This window comes from Myotis yumanensis, unplaced genomic scaffold (assembly GCF_028538775.1).
Source record: "Myotis yumanensis isolate MYYU_CA2020_CCGP unplaced genomic scaffold, mMyoYum1.0.hap1 SCAF_2, whole genome shotgun sequence".
NCBI lineage: Eukaryota > Metazoa > Chordata > Mammalia > Chiroptera > Vespertilionidae > Myotis > Myotis yumanensis.
This window is the reverse complement of record NW_027223753.1, coordinates 31,260,943-31,276,444: the sequence shown is the minus strand read 5'-3', so window position 1 is coordinate 31,276,444 and position 15,502 is coordinate 31,260,943. Positions and strand designations below refer to the sequence as shown.

At 40.3% G+C, this 15,502-nt stretch overlaps 1 protein-coding gene across 6 annotated transcripts in view; it reads left to right on the top strand.

The window, feature by feature from the left end:
• Positions 1-15,502, top strand: part of NFYC (nuclear transcription factor Y subunit gamma) — a 65,921-nt gene that overhangs the window by 11,482 nt on the left and 38,937 nt on the right. Inside the window, exon 1 of one of the 6 annotated variants that reach the window (XM_070405002.1) lies at positions 8,245-8,354. The exons of 3 other annotated variants lie outside the window; for them this stretch is intronic. In XM_070405002.1, the coding sequence (XP_070261103.1) occupies positions 8,282-8,354 (73 nt within the window). In that variant the 5' untranslated portion in view covers positions 8,245-8,281. Of the gene's footprint in view, positions 1-8,244; positions 8,355-8,378; positions 8,479-15,502 lie in introns of those variants that run through there. 2 more of the 6 variants (XM_070405007.1, XM_070405003.1) reach the window with 2 other exon arrangements.

Genomic DNA, 15,502 nt, shown 5'->3' with positions numbered 1-15,502 from the left:
AAAAATATGGGTCAGAAGTTCCAATCTGACAGTCCTCAATTTTCTTTGCCTTGCCTATAATTTTTAAAAAATTTGAACCTAAGTTGTAATGGTTCTGAAAGAGAGAATGAGGGTAGTGGTACAAGTAATGGGTTTAATGGATGTTCTCTGTGATGCTATTGACAATATTTTAAAATGGAAAATATTGCAATTATTAATATGGAACTGGTTAAAAATTATGACACATCCTTCAGTGGAATACATTTTAATTATAATAAATGATGAAGATATATATTTGATATGGCAAGTTATTGCCATTAATTTTTTAAGTGAAAAAAGGTTACAAAATGATTTGTATAATATTTTCCAATATTGCAGGAGAATGCCTCATATCTTATTTGCGTAAGAGAAAAACATCTCTAAAAGTACATAACCTAAAATACTAACAATGCTTGATTCTGGGTGGTTGGATTAAAGGTGTTTGTAAAAAAATAACTCATCCTCCTAACCTATAACAACATCAGTGCAAAACAAACAGCTATATACATCTATCTAATCTATACTAATAAAAGGGTAATATGCTAGTTAGACCAGAGACCTTCCGGATGTCCTTCCACATCTTCTATACTAATAAAAGGGTATTATGCTAATTAGACTGGGAAACCTTCCGGGAGACCTTTCCCGACAAAGCCATGGTGGCGGGGCCGAGGCAGAGGCGGTTAGGGGCTATCGGGCCAGGAGGGGAGGGCAGTTGGGGGCGAGCAGGCAGGTGGTCAGGTGAGCGGTTAGGAGCCAGCGGTCCCAGATTGCAAAAGGGATGTCCCAGATTGGGGAGGGTGCAGGCCGGGCTGAAGGATCCCCCGCCCCTCCCTCGTGCATGAATTTCGTGCACCAGGCCACTAGTTAGCATATAATAATGCATACACATATTTAATATTCAAATGATATGGCTTTGTGTCCCCATCCCAATATATGAAAAGTTTATTTTTTTAAAATATATTTTTATTGATTTCAGAGAGGAAGGGAGAGGGAGAGAGAGATAGAAACATCAATGATAAGAGAGCAGCCTGATCAGCAGCCTCCAGCACAACCCCCCCTGGGGATCGAGCCTGCAACCCTGGGCATGTGCCCTTGACCGGAATCGAACCCAGGACCCTTTGGTCCGCAGGCCGATGCTCTATCCACTGAGCCAAACCAGCCAGGGTTGAAAACTTCATTTTCTCTAGAGGTTCTCTTCTCTGATATTTCCTGGGACCCCCAGGTTTACTTATTAAGTCTCAAGGGGTTAGTCAAGGATACCATCAGTAAAATGTTCAGGCCACTGAAGAGCCTAGTTTCTTTGCTGCTATTTTTGCTTCTGCTTTGTTAACAGTATAACCTCCAAGATCAGGAGTACTGAGCAAGACCCTGGTTTTGGCAGGAATTAGCATGGTGGTTGAGACCAACTTCTGCCATAACTTTGGTCCTTCAGTCATTCCTCAGGATGTCAGCTCAAGAGCTGTTTTAGCATCTACTTTTTGTGTCCAGGATCTGGCTTTTGCTTCTTTTATTCTGTCTGAAACTCTTACTGCAGTGGACCAGCATTGTTCCATGGCCCTTGTCAGTTGGAGCTGAGTAGTAGTTGCCCCTTTAGATGGGACATGCACTCTCCAGTTTTCTGAGTTCCTCATCACTCCCCACTCCCTGTTATTTCATTGACACTGTGGCTAAGGCTAGGTTTGATTTATTTATCTGTTCTGAGCACTGGGGATGTACGTGTATATAAATAAGACAGTCGTTGCCTTCAGAAAGCCCTTCTCTGGTACAAGAGAGATGGTAAAAAGTAATTATAATATGTGATAGTGCTATAGTCAAACATATAATTAGATATTAATTGAGCACCTGTAACATACCAGGTATTAATGCTGAGTGCTTTTACTTACCTAAGCCTCAACACTTTTGTTAGTTGGTTATTTTTTCCTCTCTACACATGAAGAAGTGAGCTCAGAGATGGTTAATTACCTTGGCCAAGATCATACAGCTAGTAAGTATAGGAAGCTATGATTCAAAATCAAATTTCTGACCAAGAGCATCAGTTCCCACCCTGCCTTCTTTAAGAGCATTAAAGCTTGAATCATGTAACCAGAGACATTGGTTTTGTCGCAGAGTGATCTGTTTTTTTTAGGGCAAGACAGTGTGCTTAACTGGTATGAAGGGCTGCCGAGATCCAGGACCAGGGAAGACTGTAAGTTGGAATCCCAGAGATCCCAGGAGGCTTTTTGTCCAGGCTAGAGAAGGGAAAGCTATAGTAAGCAAATAGATCAGACTGCCAAATGGGAATTCTAGGATAATTTGAGTTCACTTCCCACTAGCAACTTGAATTCTACTAAGGTGACTATTGATGAGAAATAGGGGTAGAGTGTGTGATGTTTATTTTTTGAGAACTGCCAAGAACTAATAAAAACTATGTCAAAAATCTTCACAAAATATCAACATAAATGCTTGGTTTAATCTGATACATCAAAAGCAGAGTCGAAGGGTAGGCTTTTGGAAGACTAGGCATACCTAGGCCAGAATTGGTAGTGAAGGCATGAATTTCTGACATAAAAACGGGGAAGATTTTTAGTAGCAGCTGGTAGTCCTCCCACACTGCCCTTTATGGCTCAGGAGTTGCTTTCTGCAGGGTTGCAGAGTATGCTGGAGATGAAAGAGAGACATTCCCTCATAGTAGCTTTAGGACCTTAAGTCCTGTGTAAAACAAGGAATTTGGATTGGATGACTTTAACACTTTCTGTTTTTTTCAGTGCTTATTCAGTACTGTATACTTTACATATGTTATTAGCTCATTTAATTCCTACCCTGGCTCTGTGATATAGATGGTGGTATCCAAATGTTACAGATTAGGAAACCGAGGCTCAAGGTTGGTCCAACGCCATACAATCTATCCTATCTAATAATAGACAAACATGGTAATTAACCATACCTCCGCTACGCTTCCCATTGGCTAATCAGCAGGATATGCAAATTAACTGCCAACAAAGATGGCAGCCGGCAGCCACGCAGCTGAAGCGAACATGCGGCTTGCTTGCTCCAGTGATGGAGGAAGCCAAGGTTCCCCGCCTGCTGCCGCCCAGCTCTGAGCTCCGGAAGCAACAATGTTTCAATTATAGAAGCTAAACAAACCCCAGATACCTGCTTTCAGCCAGCCGGGGCCTCAGAGCTTAGAGCGCCAGTGATGGCAACAGAGTTTCAATTATAGAAGCTAAACAAACCCAGATACCTGCTTTCAGCCATCCGTGGCCTCAGAGCTGGAGCCGGGCCTCAGAGCTGGAGCCGGCTCTCAGCTCCAGTGACAGCTATAGAGGGTAAATAAATCCCAGAATAAAAAAAAGAAGGAAAAAAAAAGAGGCTGGGAACTTCAGTCGCTGGCCAGCCTGAAAACGGCCCTCAGCCCCTCACCCAGACTGGCCAGGCACCCCAGTGGGGACCCCCACCCGGAAGGGGGTGTGACCAGCTGCAAACAGCCATCAGCCCATCATCCAGGCTGGCCAGACACCCAAGCAGGACCCCCATCCTGATCCGGGACACCCTTCAGGGCAAACCAGCCGGCCCCCACCCGTGCACCAGGCCTCTATTCTATATAGTAAAAGGGTAATATGCAAACTGACCCTAACAGCAGAAAGACTGGGAATGACTGGTCACTGTGACACACACTGACCAGCAGGGGGCAGATGCTCAATGCAGGAGCTGCCCTCTGGTGGTCAGTGCGCTCTCACAGGGGGGAGCTCTGCTCAGCCACAAGCCAGGCTGATGGCTGCCAGTACAGCAGTGGTGGTGGGAGCCTCTCCTGCCTCCTCAGCAGCGCTAAGGATGTCCGACTGCAGTTTAGGTCTGCTCCCCGCTGGCAAGTGGACATCCCCCGAGGGCTGCCGGGCTGCCAGAGGGATGTCTGATTGCCATCTTAGGCCCAGTCCCCCAGGGAGCAGGCCTAAGCCAACAAGTGGTTACCCCCGAGGGGTTCCAGACTGCGAGAGGGCACAGGCCGGGCTGAGGGACCCCCTACCCCCGAGTGCACAAATTTTTGTGCACCGGGCCTCTAGTATATATATAAAACCCTAATATGCAAATAGACCGAATGGTGGAACAACCGAACAACCAGTCTCTATGATGTGTGCTGACCACCAGGAGGCACGTTCAGATCATGACGGGCATCAGCCCTGCTCGCATCTGCTGCTGGTGCCGGCCTCAATTGCGGAGTGATGGCAGTGGGGGGAGCAGGGCTGTCAGCAGACAGGGGACTGGGGGCTGTGGTGGGAGGGGCCAGGCGGGGGTGTGGAGGATGGGCCGAGACCTGCCCCTGTGCTCACCTCGAAGCCCACAATTCCTTTCAAGGTGCACGAATTTGTGCACTGGGCCCCTAGTTAATTAATAAGTAGAGGAATCAGAATTTGAATCCAGCTCTGCCTGACTCCCGAGTGTTATTTTGCCATAGTGACACTGATTAATAATCAGTGATGTAAAAATGTCTTTCCTATTATTCTGCCTCCAGCTCCTCAAATGAGCTTCTTTGCTTCCTTGAAGCTGACTTAACCCCCACGTTTTGGGGTTAAAAGAGGGTGTGGTGTGTATAAGGCACACACTGGCCTGTTGACCTTCTGCTTTCTCTTCCCAGGCTGGTAGTTATGCAGAATCTGTGATCTAAACTTTTGAGAAAAAAACTGCAATGTCTGCAACTCTGTGTAGCTTCAGAACTCGCCCCACAACACACCCTGTTAGCATAACTAAACTCTTGTTTAGATGCGATAGTGAAATTGCCATGCAATCCCTTAATATTTTTTTACTGATTGATTTTTTTTTTTTAACAGAGGAAGGGGGAGAGAGGAAGGGAGGGAGAGCAACATCAATTTGTTCCAGTTATTTGTGTATTCATTGGTTGATTCTTGTATGTATTCTGACTGGGGATTGAATCCACAACCTTGGTGTATCAGGATGACATTCTAATCAACTAATGTACACTACTTCTAATGATTTAGTTGTTAGTTATTTCAAGTCCTTATAAGTTACAGATGTGATTTGCTACTGGCTAAAGACTCTTAATAGTTAAGTAATAAAATTTCTATCAACTTGCCCTGGACATTGTGGCTCAGTTGGTTGGAGCATCGTCTGGCACACTGAAAGGTCGAAGGTTTGATTTCTGATCAGGACACATACCAGGTTGCGAGTTCGTACCCCATTTGGGGCATATGGGAGGCAATTGATCAATGTTTCTCCCTCTCTCTCCTTCCCTCCCTCTCTGAAATCAATGACAATGTCCTCAGATGAGGATTTAAAAAAAAATGTCAATTTATGTGGTCTGTGTTTTCAGATACTTAGCTAGATCTCTAACCAACAGATAAAATTCAATGTCAGATTTCTGATTTTTAAATTAATGAATTAATGAAATTGGGTATAATGGTTTATGCTATCTGTATATACATTTGATACCTAAGTATTTCCTTGGATGTGTCCTGAAGTGCTCCATGTTTTGGTAAGCAGTGTGATGCAGGGGAAAGGGTTCTGCCTAGGTGAGACCTAAGTTTGCATCCTAGATATATGGCTAGGGACCATATATCCTAGATATATGGCTCTTTTACCTATAAAAGGGGATTGGAGAATTGGAGGGATAAAGTATTGAGCATAGAACCTGGCACTAGTTGGTGTTCAGAAATTATTTCATATCAGTGTGGGATATGAGTAGAATGTGTGTAGAGACAGTAAAGTGGCAAAGTGATAGGATAGGCAGCCTTGCTTCTATTTCAGGACTCACCGAATCTCTGCATATGCCCATAATGAACTCTCATATGAGATCAACCGAGGTATTTCTAGAAAAGATCTAGTCTACCTGGTAAAACAGATGTGATGGTTAGTCTTGGGCTACTTAGCTTTAGTGGGAGGAAGCAGATCTGAGGAGATTGTTAAAGGCCTTAGGTAATAGTGAGATGTTTCTATTTGAATATTCTGTAAAAAAGAAAAAAAAAGATATGTTAACGGATTTTCATCATATTAGGATGCTCCTCTTAAAACCTAAACAGTTGGACCCAAAATCCTTAAGTAAATCTTCGACCAACACTGGTAAACTTTAGGACCCTAGAATGTCTTCAGTAACTACAATACTGCAGGTTTCCCTCGCTATCCGAAAGTAGATAATTTCCATGTAAGCCATAATAGTGTAAAGTGAAGAAGCAATCACCTTAGGACACATCTTGCTAATAGATGCCCCAAATAACTCGAGATAAAGCACAAATGCTCACAGATACAGTTTAAAGCTGGTTGATGCTTAGATGCTTAGTGTAGTTCCTGTGGAAGGAGCTTGATGCTGCCACTCCCTCTGCTAAGGTGTTTGCAGCAAAACAGTGACTTCTATTTTGGCTTTTCTTCGTAAAAGAGAAATCCTCTTCAATTTCTTTTGGTTAGCAAAAAGAGGTACTAATGTAGGTCTTTTATAAAATGAAGTGGCGTAAAGCGAACTTTCGAAAAGCAGGGGATACCTGTATTTACAATAGCTCAGGCTGAGATCATCCCTGCTGTTTATTCTTGAAAATGTGGTAGAAAAATTTACCCTCTGTATCAGCAATTTTCTACCAGTGGGCAAGAGACACATTGATGTGCCGCAAGAATTTTTTAAAAATGCAATATTGACTATTTAGTCAGGGACACCAACCTCTTTTACCTTAGATTGTCAAATAAAAAAATGACAATCCAACAATAGCCATCCAGTGTGAATGAATCAAAATTATACCTATTTTTTGTCAGATTGGCAAAAATGTAATATATTTTTTGGTGTGCCGCAGAATTTCAGTAATTAGTTTGTATGCCATGAGATGAAAAGGGTTGAAAATCACTGCTCTATATCAAAACTGTAATATTTTTTTTTATTGATTGGTTTTGAGAGAGAGAAACATCAATTTGTTGTTCCACTTAATTTATGCATTCATTAGTTGATTCTTGTATGTGCCCTGACTGGAGATCAAACCTGCAGCTTTGGCATATCAGGACGGCACTCTAACCAACTGAGCTACCTGGTCAGGACCAAACTCTGTGTAATACTAAAAACTAATCAACATTTATGACCACTCTAAATAATTTAGTTAATCCACGATAAATAAATTCGTTAATCCATCAAGCTATAACATTATATTCACTAATGTTCTATCTTCTTTGCCATCCCCCCCTCCCCATCTTTATCATTATATTTCCCTCTTGGGTTCCTGGTAGACTTTTTGGAAATGCCACTGTTTTTGTCACCAACTTCATACATTGCCCCAGAATTTTCCTATTTAGATTAGTTTGTTTCAAAATAAAGTGATTTGCCCTGGTATTAATATGTGCTTTTAAAATAACTGTGGACACGATGACAGATGCCTTTTTAGAAATCCTGCATGGACCTATGAACCAGGAGGTCATGGTTTGATTCCTAATCAGAGCACATGCCTGGGTTGTGGGCTCGATCTCCCCCGGGGAGGGGGGAGTGTGCAGGAGGCAGCCGATCAATGATTCTCCCTCATCATTAGTGTTTCTATGTCTCCCTCTCTCTTCCTCTGAGATCATTAAAAATATTTTTTAAAAATCCTGAAAACCATTGTATGGCCATTGATACCACTCTTTGTTACTGTTAAAGAAGCTGTATTTTCTTTGGAGCTAATGGAGTACCCCACCCAATTTTTTTTTCTTCTGTTAATGTTCAACAGAAAACTGAAGATAGTTAAGTCACAACTTTCCGATCTTGTGCACATTGCTTCTCTGGTTTACTGCCATACGATACTGTAGGAATATCTTACAGACATCTTTGATGGCCAATCAGAAGCAGTTAAATTACCTTAAATTTTTAAATGGAACTCTGACAGCCAATAAGAAATCCTTTGGGTGGGAACTGTAACAACCCTTTCGTGTGATTTTAAAAACAATTCTAAATTTGCAGTATTCTCTGTTTTGGAAGCACTTGAGGCCCTACTGCATCTGCTGTGTGCATTTGCTAGGGATTTCCAAGCTTTAAGTTCCCTGTAGTTTGAAGTCTGGATCTGACCCCTGTTCTGCTTCTCAAGGTAACTTTAAAACAGGAAGTGTGCAAAGGAGGTAACTGATGACGTGAACAGCCAATCATGGCTTTGTGTTCTTAGCCAATAAAACAGTTCAGCCAATGGGACCACTCTGGAGGCAAGGTTTGGTGTCAAATAGCATGCTAGATTGAATGCCTTTGACTGTTAAAGTGGAAGGAGGCTGCAGGGCTTCATTGGAGCCTCGGAGTTTTTCACTGAGGCAGGGGTCAGCTGAAAGACAAAGAAAAATGGCGAATAGTTTGCTGGGGGGTGGGGGGACAGCTGTTCGGGTTTTCACTGGAGTGGACATTCCAGACTCAGGTTTCTGCATCTCCTGCTGCCTTTTGTTTCCTCCGTCCTTTTTGGGGGGAGGGATAGGAGTGACTTAAATTCTCCCTGTCCGAGGAGATATAAATAACTACATGTAAAATTAATGCAGTTCCCGGTAAGTTTAATTCTTTGTTCTGTGTTAAAATGGTAGAAACTGTTTAGCTTCAGAGAGTGTAGACAAGTTGCACTGTTTCAGAAAATGGCCACTTTACATTCCATGCATACCTTTTGGTGCACCTAGAATACCTTGTTCTGTTTAGATTTTGCATGCCCTTCAACCAGGATTTCTTTTCCTAGTTGAGCAACAAGATCAGGTACATGAAAAAAGGCTAAGAATTTCTCAGGGGCATACAGAAGCAAAGCACTTTCTCTTTGCATTGGGTAAACTTAACTGTTTTCCAAATAATTTTCCTTTGTTCAAGTGCACTGAAGCTTTTCTACAGAATAAGCTGAGTTATTGTAAGACTTTTTCTATTTCCATGCACTTTATTGACATCTGTATTTTCAGAGATGGAAGCAACACTATTGCTATTCTCAATTTGTGTTAAAATACGATTTGCACTGATGCAGGTTCTAATGGTGAAGGCCCACATGCCAATGTGAAATTCTCGCATAACTTTCTTGATTTACCTGTCTGTGCTTCTAGAGTCTTATAAGTACCAATTAGTTAAGTAATAATCTTTGTTTTAAAATGCGCATTTTAACATAGAATGCTGGTTAAAAGTATACTTCTCCACTGTATTGGCAGTGACAAGAGGAAATCTTTTTCCACCAATTTCACACATTTTGTCAGGTGCTGATTTAGGTCTTTAAAATGATGTGAGCAAAATGCTTTTCATTTTCTGTATGAAATATTTAAGTCCTAATTTACCTGTACTTTATGAATAGGAAAGTTAAGAGTATAGGCACTCTGTCTTTTGCCCTTGAAATATTTTTTTCCTTTTTAGCCTATGAAGCTAATGCAGGTTGCTAATCAATAACGAGCCAGTTCCTGTGAATAGTGAAATCTTCCATCCCATGTACTAAAGATCTATGATGCACTTGATTTTAAAAAGCAATTCTTTGTTTTCTTTTTATTTGCAAGAATGGAATGAAGGTCATTGGAACATTTCTGCAGCAGACTCAGTGTGGAGCAGTGTGGCAGCCAGCAGCACTGTCTCTGGGTAGGGAGCAGGCCCTCTTAGAGGAGAAGTTTGGAGGGTGTTGATTTGCCTTCCCCTCACTTCCCCTTAAGTAAAGGATTTACCCGAGAGAATCGATAGGGGATTAGATTTTGGACTCTTACATTTGGAGTGGTATAGCAGTCAAAGTTGCTAGATGCAGGCTTCTGTTGTTGCTCGCAAAAGTGACCTTGAAAAACTGCCGAGGAGTTGAAAGATTGAAGGACAAAGTTTGTTTATACAGATTTGGACTGAAAAGCTCTATTTAAGATGAGAAGAGACTGTACTTGTGATGTTCAAGTTGAGTGGTTAGTAGGAATATGTTATAGATTCAAATTAGGAGTTTTCAAGCAGTAAGACAATAGGGCTGTATTCATTCTCTCCCACTCTTATCCATTCCCTCCCCCCAGCAAAAAAATTCTAAATCCTTTTGGTATGATTGTTGAGTGAACTGCCTAACAGATTCAGAATTCCTTGCATGCTACCTTGTCTTCTGTGTAATTTAGAGGGTTCTTAGTGAAGAATGGTATTTCAGGAGTTCAAAGTAATGTTTGTCAAACTTCTTTTGGGAATTGGAATGCTTATGGTAAGGAAACAGTCATTCTGGGAAGTTATGTCATAAGAGAAAGAATGATTAAGGATTACATTTTAACATTTTAATTTTAATTTCTTTTTTTTTTACAATTCATTGATTTATATGTTATCAGTTGCTTTAGGTTTTATATATAATTTAAAAAACAATTCTAGATACTAATTGACTCTATTGGCCCTGGAGCAGGGGAGACAGAAGGTAAGTGGGGCACAATATGAGGCCTAAATAAAACTCTTTATATTAAGAACTTTGTGGATTTCAATTCTTGGAGAGATATCTATCACTATCTCTAGCCTGGATTCCTAACCTTCTTAGGGTCATGGACTCTGAGAATCTGACCTACTACCTGGAAGGTGCATATAGGCATGCCTATGCAAAATCCCCGGTCACTAGGATATTTTCCAGTGGGTATTAATGGTATTTATATGATCTCTGCATTTACACTTTAACTATCAGTGGTTTTCAACCTTCCTAATGCCGCGACCCTTTAATACAGTTCCTCATGTTGTGGTGACCCCCAACCATAAAATTATTTTCGTTGCTACTTCATAACTGTAATTTTGCTACTGTTATGAATTGTAATATAAGTATCTGATATGCAGGATGTATTTTCAGGGGTCGCAACCCGCAGGTTGAGAACTGCTGATACTAGATCAATATTTCCCAGAGAAATTAAAACTCAACTTTCATAAGGAGCAAAGACCTTCTATAACTAACTGTAACTTAGACTAGGGGTGGTTGTGTGTGGGTGGGGGAGGCTTAGATAGGGTCTGAGATTTGGGCATTTATTTACTCTGATTACAGTATTTGAGGTAGCATAGTGCAGTAGCAAAAACAGGCTATTTAAAGTCAGGAGACTTGTATCCAGGTCCCTTCACAGCTGTCACCAGCTTTATGAGCTTGGGCAAGTCAGCCATTTAGTGTCCGCTTCCTCACATGTAAAAACGGGTCCTAAAAATAGCACCTTCCTATTTAGTGGTGAGTCTCAAATGAGATCATGTATGTCATAGTGCTTTGCAAATTGTGAAGTGCTACATAATCTTAGTTGTTACTAATTCAAACTATTAGGGGGTAAGTGCTTATGATGATAGGTGTGGCATCAAAGGAAAAAAAATGCCAGTATTTTAACATGTTTACAGAGGAGTTTATTTAAATCCGACACATTTCTTTTAAACTGATTCTACATGCCTTCACTTGCATATTCCTATTTATGTTGACATGACTCTATGTAATGCACTGAGACCATCAAATCTTCCTTTACCAAGATTCCTATGAAATAATTTAAACCCCTTTGTCAGAAATTATAGGTCTCAGAATAAGATGATATGGGAATGGTGATTTTTTGGAAACCCTTAGTAAATTTTGGAATCTCTCAGATAAAATATGGAAACCGGTTTCAATATGATACTGAGATTTGCATTATAATTCAGGTATGTTGTAATAGTTGCAGATGTTTACCATCAGAAGTTACATTTTTAGTTTACGTACCAAATATTTATAAAGTAAACTGGGAGCCATTATTTTGTTTGCTTTGTGGTCATATGATCTCCTTTCCGTCTGTTTTCAAGCTTGGAAGACAGTTAATAGCTTACACAGTAGTAGCAAGCAAATAAATGTTGGACTGAAGAGTTTAAAAAAAATAGGTCTTTCACCAAAATATAAACATTAGCATAAATGTCACACAGTTGATGCCCACTGTGAGATACATTTTCAAGATAAATGGTGGAAACCCAAAGGGGATCTGGTTCTCACCCATTTTACATACCCACTGTCCCCTATTTTTGGACTCTTTTTTTTTTTTTTTCTCCTTGGGGTGGGGTGGATATTTTGTGATCTATTTTATTTCCTGTCCTATTAAGTCACTTCCTTTCAGTCATGGTCAGTCAACATTGATGTCTGCCTCCTTTCTGTGCATTGAAAGAATCATATTCAGACAGAATAAGGCCTGGCAAAATTGGCATTGGCCTCTCCAAATAAAATTCCAGTTCCAGGGATGTATATGTTTGAAAATAGCAGTCATGGTCACTGTGGGCTTTTTGTTCCTAAAATAAGATGAGGTCTCCTTTAAAGAAGCTATATACATACTTTTGTGGAGACTTCAGTTACTGAAAAAACATTCTTAAAGCTAATCATTTATAGATGGTCTTCATGAATGAAGTTATTTTTGCCTATTCCTAGCCTTAATAATACATGCATACAGTTTGTGTGAGTGTGAGTGTGTGTGTGTTTGTGTGTGTGATTATTTATTTTGTTAATCCTCATCTGAGGATATTTTTTTCCATTGATTTTAGAGAGAGTGGAAGGGGAGGGAAGAGTAAGAGAGAGAGAGAGAGAGAGACATAAACATCGATCAGAGAGAGACACATTGATTGGTTGCCTCACACATGCACCCCAACCAGGGCCCAGAATCGAGCCTGCAACCGAGATACATGTCCTTGATGGGAGTCAAACCTGGGGACTCTTCAGTTCATGGGCCGATGCTCTATCCACTGAGCCAAACTGGCTAGGGCTGTATATTCTTTTTTTTTTTTAAATATATTTTTATTGATTTTTTACAGAGAGTAAGGAGAGGGATAGAGAGTTAGAAACATCGATGAGAGAGAAACATCGATCAGCTGCCTCCTGCACACTCCCTACTGGGTATGTGCCTGCAAGCAGTGTACATGCCCTTGACCAGAATTGAACCTGGGACCCTTCATTCCGCAGGCCTACGCTCCATCCACAGAGCCAAACCAGTTAGGGCGGGCTGTATATTCTTAAATTAGGTTCATGGAAGTCACTGAGGGATCTAGTCGAGTTCCCTTCTTGTAAAATGAGGAAGTTGAGGCCCAGGTAGCTTAGGTGCTTCAATCTTTCAGCTTTTTAATGCCTGGTTTGTGTAAGTTTAGAGATTTAGCTCCCACTCAGTTTATTCCATGTTTCTTATATTCCTTTAGGTTGTTTTTCCTTTTTATTTTTCTTATTTCTCTTCCTTTTGATATATCTATACAGGTTTGCTGTTTGAACACAAAAGGAACAAAGAGAAAAATGGGCCATGAAAGAGGTTCAGAAGTCTCCATGTAGAATCTGTTGGTTAGAAAGTCTGCTGTGGCAGCAGACTTCCCATCCCGTTGAGATCTGAAGATCTCTTACCTCAGCCAGTTGCTTATTCAGAAAGCTGAGAATCAGCTAGGAAGCTAATGTTGCCCACCTGGCTGAGGTGTCCCAGAGAAAGTGGTACTTTTATGCATTACCAGGAAGAAGGTATACAAATAGAACACCTGCATGCCAGTTAGTTGTGTTTTATTTTGTTTTGTTTTTGTTAATACTCCTCAAGAACAAGCTAATTCCCAAACAAGTTTGGGCCTGGTTCTTCAAGTGAGTTGTAAAGCTAGTCTGTATTTAAAAAACAAAGATCCCAGGATAATTTCAAGGATTTGACAAGTCTGAAAAGAAATCATTATAAGTATACTCCCCAAATAATATTTTAATCATGCCAACTTTAATCTTTACCACCAGCAAGGTGGCATTGTATACCAGCACATGTGTGTTTGTGTAGTGTGGATTTGGTTTTTGTTCTTATTTTGCATATTCTCTGATAGACCATAATATACTTGAAATTTTTAAATTTTTTTTTGTAGTTGGATTTCTTTATATATACATATGTGTATATATATGTGTGTATATATGTATACACAAACACACATTTCAGAGAGGGAGAGAGAGAAACATCAATGATGGAGAATCACTGATCCGCCTGCCTCCTGCACGCCCCCTACTGGGGATCGAGCCCTAAACCCAGGCATGTACCTCTGACTGGAATCAAACCCGGGACCCTTCAAGTCTGCAGGCCGAAGCTCTATTCACTGAGCCAAACCGGCCAGGCTATAATTGGATTTCTTTTCACCACCTTCATTTATTTGAACAGAAATTATAGTTTATTGAAAGAATGAGAGTTTAGATGGTGTAACTTAGTAATATTTAAGTCCTGAGGTATATTGTGACTGAAAATTATAGGAGACACAGATAAATAGTATCTACTTCTTATCTGTATTTCCCAGAAGCTTAGTTTTCTTTTTAATCTGTCCTTTCTGCTGCCTCAGTATTGGGTCCAGCTCTTTAAAACTTGGTTAGAGCCTATTTTTATTATCACCCTTATCTTTCTGTCTCTCCCTTTGGCACATCCCAAAGCCAGACCCCACTGTTCAGTAATTGACAAAGAGTTTTTCTCTATTTAGAGTGTTTACTATAAATTAAATTTTTTGCACCCTGCAATGAAAAAGGGCAGTTGAAGGATAAGAAATGAAGATAAATTCCAGTGTAAAGACAGAACTAAAGAAAAAACAAATCTAGTAAATGTTTAACTTTAAGAGGCAAAACATAGCTGTGACCTTGTGTTCTTTAGTTCAAAGGGAGAATAGAAACTAAAATAACCACAGCAAACAGCAGTGCTGATTCACCTGGTTATCTTTTTTTTTTTTCTTGAAAGTGCTATCATTTTTATCTGTCTCCATAGTTTCAATTAAATAGAAAACTAAAGGGAAAACCTGCTCTACTGGAAATATCCAGATAAAATGAATCTTTCCTTTATTTATCTAAGGTATATAGTTCTTACCTTGAGAAAATTCTAAAGTTGGATGCTTTACACTTCCTTTCACTAATTCACCATACATGGATGGAGACTTCAAAAATGTATACAAATAAAACTTTACTCCAGGATTTAACAATCTGGTAGGGGAGATAGCTATTGTATATCAAGTATATGAAACTGAAATGGAAAGTACAAACACAGGACACAGAATTTAGAGGAGAAGAAACCTTTAATGAAGGAGGGTAGATTAACTGGGCATTGGACTCAGGGAGGTAGGGACAAGGGCATTCTAGGCATGGGGAACAGGAGGAGCAAGGTCATGGTTCAAAAAGTGCAGTGAGGCTGAAGAGAGCAGTAAGTGGTCTAGTCTGTTTACAGCATAAGGAGATGAGTTACGGGCAGAAGGAAGTGGAAAAAGAAGTGTGGAGAAGTAAATTGGGTCAGATGTTGGAGGGCTTTGACTACCTAACTAAGAAATTCAAACTGCCTCTACTTGGCATTGGTGAGCTGTTGAAGATTTGGGGTAATAGGTTGATGTGGCATTATCAGAGCTTTGCTTTTGTAAGATTTGTTAATCATTATATAGAAGTGAGTAGAATTTGAGTAGCAGACACTAGAAACAGTGAACAATGCAGTGGGTTCACATACTAGATTTACAGCCCTTATTGGATTGTTATGAAGGTTAAAGTAATGTCAAGAGCTTAAAATCAGTCCTGGTATACAGTGAGTACTAAATGAGTATTAGCTATTATCATCATTATTTTTACTACATGGAGGTGATGAAGGCCTGAATAAAGTTAGTGGCAATGTGAAGAAA